The sequence below is a fragment of the Pelodiscus sinensis genome, chromosome 9, assembly GCF_049634645.1.
Source record: "Pelodiscus sinensis isolate JC-2024 chromosome 9, ASM4963464v1, whole genome shotgun sequence".
Lineage (NCBI taxonomy): Eukaryota > Metazoa > Chordata > Testudines > Trionychidae > Pelodiscus > Pelodiscus sinensis.
Genome location: NC_134719.1, coordinates 31465001 through 31470654, shown reverse-complemented (window position 1 = coordinate 31470654; position 5654 = coordinate 31465001). Strand labels below are relative to the sequence as shown.

The following is a 5654-nucleotide window of genomic DNA, read 5'->3' as shown; positions in this document are numbered from 1 at the left end:
TCCTGAATGTTGTATGGTTAGTCAACAAGCATTTCAAGGAAAAAGCTAGTTGAAATACTACTTCTTCAAACTTGGGGGGGGGGGGGGGGGGGAGGGGGGGAGGAGACTAGATCACATTTCAGAACATGTTAGTGCCAAATCTTATAGCCAAGATTCAGAGATATTACTATACAAGTACTCCTCCTCATAGGAATACCCAGTGCAAGAATTGTGGCAGAGCATACATTCTCTTGTAAGTTTTTCGTGTAACAATTTTTTAAATGCAGTCTTCCCTTCTGAAGAATGGCTGGAGAAGGAAAGACCATGGTTACTTTTGTACATACCAAGATTCATTGTAACATGGCTGAACTGTAATGATATGCTTGCTGTTATCAGAATTAATATTCAGAACAAAAAAATTTTTGGAGCATTGCTCTGTACTTCTGCCAAAAGTGACACAGTTAAGTAGTTTGACAAATTCCTTACTGGGAGGAAACTATAAAAAGAAAACTAGATTTAAAGTTATTTACAATTAAAGAAACAGCTACATAAAGTTTAGAATGTCGTATATAACAAAGCAAGGCTTTTAAAACCCGAAGTCAATTAAATGTTTTTGTTTTAAGTTTTTATTATTTAAATACACCATACTAGAGCAAATGTCTCTGAAAATATCACAAATAAAAGATTTTTCTTCATTCAGCAAATTAGAAGTAGGTGAAAATTTCTACACAGTAGCTGCTATGAGCCTGACTTTTTTTTCCTTTTTTTTTTGGCGCCATGGGAAGTAGCAACAGTAGGACAAAAACACTTACATGCATACATACATTGTATTTTACAGAGATACAATAAAAGTGTTTGTGATAGAATATCACAAAAGCCACATCTTTCCTTTACCTCATGTTCAGTTTGATTGAAACACATTTCCTTACAACACTTAAATATACAAAGAGCAAACAGAATGTTGTTAAGGTAAAACACTGGGTACAAACTCTGGCCAGTGCCCTGCTAATTGGTAATGAGGGTAGAAAGCAGATTTGAATACTGCTTTTAATTAGCTTCAACCCCCCCTCCCTCCCCCAACTCCCACAGATGTCCTCCAGTGGATTTTTTTTTCCATTTTCTCTACAGTCTCCCATTAGCCCAGGTTCATGGAGTCCTTAAGGTTCATATTCAGTCATTTTAATACACCGATAAATGTAGGAAGGGCAATCAAGAATAAAGAAGGTGCAATGGCATGGAGCTGGCATTGATGCTAGCTACAAAGGTGACTTGTCTACTGGAGACATGGGATCCATCTGTGATGAACAAAATTTGAGATGAAGGCACGCATTCTGCATTACTCTGACCTCTTAGCAGACCTGTAAGAAATAAAAAATGGGCATCTTAGCTAACAAGCTAAATTTGAGATATGAAACTCCAACATACTGCTTTTGTCTTCTTTTATTCACTAATCTTTTTTATTAGATCACTTTCCAGCTGTGACTTGATTAAGGCTTTCTATACTACTCATTCATGTCACTAATGTTCAAACTCTGAAGAACTAAAATAAACATTTTCTGCAGGTTTTAACTGGAAGAGATCATAATAAGTGTACTTTCTGAAAGTCTCAGGTGTGAAATCTTACAATGAAAAAGGTGTTTTTTCTGGGCCCCTTTTGAAAGAAGTGAAATGGTATGCCTGGCCTTTGAAGAAGCTAAGTAATATGATCTTGTAATTGGAAGAATATAAGTGTGCAAAGCAAATAAGAAATGCAGCCAATATCCTTCCAAGGCAGCTTTGGTTAATATTCTGCATAGCACGAGAGCTAGACAGAGATATTTGGGGATTTTTCTCCTCCCCTCCCCCCTTTTAAAAATTTCTCATCTGCTATGTTACTTAATGTTACATAAACATTTTAATATCTGAAGTCAAACATGGTCTTCCACACTGATGTGTTAATGAATTGTGATAATTAAAAGTGCCTAGCTCCAGAGAAATCTAACTTTCATGGATAAAGTACAAATGATCATCCACAGTCTTCAAATACAATCTGTTTGCAATTACCAAAATGAAATAATATGTATTAGATTTTTATGGTTTTTAAATGACATTTCAAGCTTCCCAGGAAGTTCTTTTCACCCTTTAAGTTACTAAAAGCCTGAGGTCTAGTAGTAACTGCAACCCCCCACTTTCAAGCTAATTAAAGTGGAGGAGGCTTGGAGGTTTAATTCCCCAGAGCTGAAGCTCAGTGTGAGAAAGGTAATTTGTCTGTCCAGAACAAAGATTAGGGAGCAGCCAGCAAGCATATTTAATAAATGAGCATCAAATATCCTCTACTATGGACACAGACAACACCAATTATGTAACTACAAGGGAATTGTTGAGTGATATGTAAACGAAGATTTTTAAAAAAAAAAAATATCTTCTCTAAGAGATAGCTTGCATCTTGCTATTCTAACTCATACTTTATTTAAAAGTTTAAGAGCTAAAGATAAGTGAACACTCCAAAACATTGCTCATGGGTGCAAAACTTACACCACTTTGAGAAATAGAAATGCTGCAACAAGCGAGAAATAGTAAAATACTCTGAACTGCTAGAAATGACGAATTAGGTGCAGATTCTAAAATGTGCTTCCATGGCAGGGAACCCTCTCCCCAGCTCTTTAAATAATGGGGCACCCAGGACCTTATGTCTTAGCACTCCAGGGCTTTGCATTGTGCTTGTAACCAACACAGTTTAAAGACTAGGGATGTTAAATTGCTGTTATCTGAATAATCATGTAGTCAATACAATTTGTATCAACTACGCGATTAGCCAATAAGGACCAATCTTCAGAGCCACAGCAAGTGTAGCTGCAGCAGTCAGCTCAAGCCGGGACTGAGCAATCCCAACTTGTGCTGGCTCCAGAAGCCACTCACACTACAGTTTTGCATTTTAAATGCAGTAAGAGCCCGGCGGCTCTTACTACATTTAAAACGTAGAGGCACAGTCTCCTGGACCAGCACAAGCCAGGACTGCTTGGTCTCAAACTCGTTCTGAGACCAGCAATGCTTGTTCACCATACCTCGCTCTGGCCTCCACAAACAGAGGCTGCTTCAGCACCAGCTCCTGTTCGCCGTGGCCAGCCACCATGAACTGGGGCTGCTTGCTGGCAGAGGCCCTTGTCCGCAGTGAGTCTTGGCCCACTGTGGGCAGAGGCTGCTTCCCAGCAGCCTCTCCTATCCGCCCTCCCCCCACACCACCACTACCAGGCTGCCTCTGATAGAGGCAGCAGGGCAGGTGGGTGGCACCGCAGAGCTGGTGCTGGGGGGAAGCTGGCTTTTAAGCTGGCTCCCCCAGCACCAGCTCCTGTCCTTCCCCTTTGCTGCCTCCAGGAGAGAGAAGTAGATACTCCAGCTGACTATCCGATAAGCTTATGCTTATCAGGTAGTCGACTACTCACTAACATCTCTATTAAAGCACTCCTTTTTTTCCAAAATACACAGCAAGTGATGAAGAGTTGTAGGTAAAACATAGCTTAAAAAGGTGAAAGACAGGAAGGTAAAAGGCAGGAAGAGTTAATATCATTGCGTGTATTTTTTTATGTGAAAAGCAATGTTAAATAGTCTATTTAGCTCGGATCTGTGCCAATCATAGTATAAACTGTGGCTTTACATTTGAGAACTCTCTTGACCAAAACCATAGTAAGTTTACCCCAGAGCTATCAAATATAGCTTCATAAAACAGAGTCACAGTACCAAGAACTCCTACTTGTATTAAACTCTGCTCAGATCCCTAATAGCTAGTTAGCTGTGAATAGCTGTGTCAAATTCTGCTCTGTACATAACCTTTAGTGAAAGAGCAAAAACCCAGATTGATTGGCCTGTAATGTTTAATACTGGGTATTATATCTATTTCAGCTAATGCTGTTTAACTGGATGTATGTTTTTATTCAGTAGCCCCATAACAGATTTTGGAAAGTGTTTCTAATATGTACATCCTTTAAAATAGTGGTTTCTTTAAAATGCAGAGAACATTTTTGCACCTTCCTCTTTAGCTTCCAAGACTCTTGAAGTCAGACCCTAGCCAGTTTCCTGACATATATTTCATATTCGTATTAGTCCAATTCCCCCTGTGAAAGTGGGTATGAAGAAAGGATTCATAAGATATACTAATTGTGAGATTTTGCACTCCAATTTTCTCCTTAACACCTCTGCCTGCCTCATTATATACTGTAGCAATGCAGTTAATAGCCAATGATAGTGATAATGAGGCCCTGTTCTTATTAAATGCTTCCTCTGCATTTAGCTCCTAGTAGGACAGCAGCAATTTTGCAAGCGCGAAAGCCAGTTTTACTTCTCTTTTCCTCACTCTGTCTCCTGGTACTTATTGTAACTAAATCATTTTTGTTTTGCTAAAGCATAGCAGGAAACTGATAAAACTAAGTGACAATTTAGACATCCATTTGAAGTTGCAATAGCACAGGGCAAGTGAATAAAGCACTTTTTTCAGAATTGCAAACTTTTTACTATTGTATACAAAGATGAATGGTTTTACCTATATTTCTAAATGGGTTCTCTACAACTGTTCATTTTACGGATTCATTGTCAACTAGCCTGTATTATAGATTGTTTCATTAAGCTACACAGTAGTATACACCTATAAATCCTTACATGTGTTTATACTTCCATGAACAGATCTCATATTCTTTTGCATAACTATTTAGTAGTGAGGAACAAGTAATTAGGGCTCAGTAATCAACCCAGTTATCCTGATTGACAAATTAAGTAAATAAGTGTTCATATTTTGATGTAATTACACTTCACTTTCTAAGAGACTGGAAATATTCTAAAAAGTATTCAGTATATTTGTGCAGCATAAGAGGCAAACATGCCTATAGTAATATAACAATGCAACACAAAACTAATAAAAATAGAAACCAGTTTGTGTTTTCCTGTACAAACTTATCCACTAAAGAAACCATTTAAAATTCTTCTTTTGTATGTTACAGAATACTTAAGAAGCCTAGCATTTTCCCTAGATATTTTTAATCTTCTGAATTCCTATTTGCAGATAAATGTTATTTTTTGTGATCCTTACAGACATTAATGAAGTTCCTATTGTAAATCTATAAAGAATTACCAACTGAAGTGTGCACTTTTTGTTTCAGTGCAATAACTCAGTGCTGTGTGATTGCCTGGGTTAATGATGAAAAAGTCAAATATACTATCAGAGCTGATGGAAAAATCTATCACCAATCTGAAATTAAAATTCATCTGTGGTCAATAAGATTTAATATCCATGCAAGTGGCGCTGTAAAGAGTAAATGAATCAATGTCATCAATACATAATCAGTATGAAATATGAGGTGAATAAAATTATGTGCAAGAGTCATACATTCACTCTTTTCTGGACCAGTGTGGAATGAACAGTCTCTTAACTGAAGGTTGACAGTAATTGTTACAAATTAGGCACAGCAGTTATCAAAATGCACTCACTTGCATAGCTATAGAACTTATTAAGGATATTAAAATAGATCTAAAACTATCCAGTTCTAAGGGGTACAGGAAAACTGTTGATAGATTTTTTTTTCCCCTCTGCTACTACTACATAATGTGTATACTCATAATTTACTTGCAGCTGTGAGCCAAAACCTGTAAAAGCACAGAGATACACAATCTCTACTGAAAGATTAGTGTTATGGAGAGATAAGAGA

General features: G+C 37.5%; 1 protein-coding gene across 2 annotated transcripts in view; it reads right to left on the bottom strand.

The window, feature by feature from the left end:
* Positions 1–587: 587 nt before the first annotated feature.
* Positions 588–5654, bottom strand: part of LMO4 (LIM domain only 4) — a 17764-nt gene continuing 12697 nt past the window's right edge. For both annotated transcript variants that reach the window (XM_006120248.4, XM_006120247.4), the window contains exon 5: positions 588–1337. In XM_006120248.4, the coding sequence (XP_006120310.1) occupies positions 1329–1337 (9 nt within the window). In that variant the 3' untranslated portion in view covers positions 588–1328. The remainder of the gene's footprint in view (positions 1338–5654) is intronic.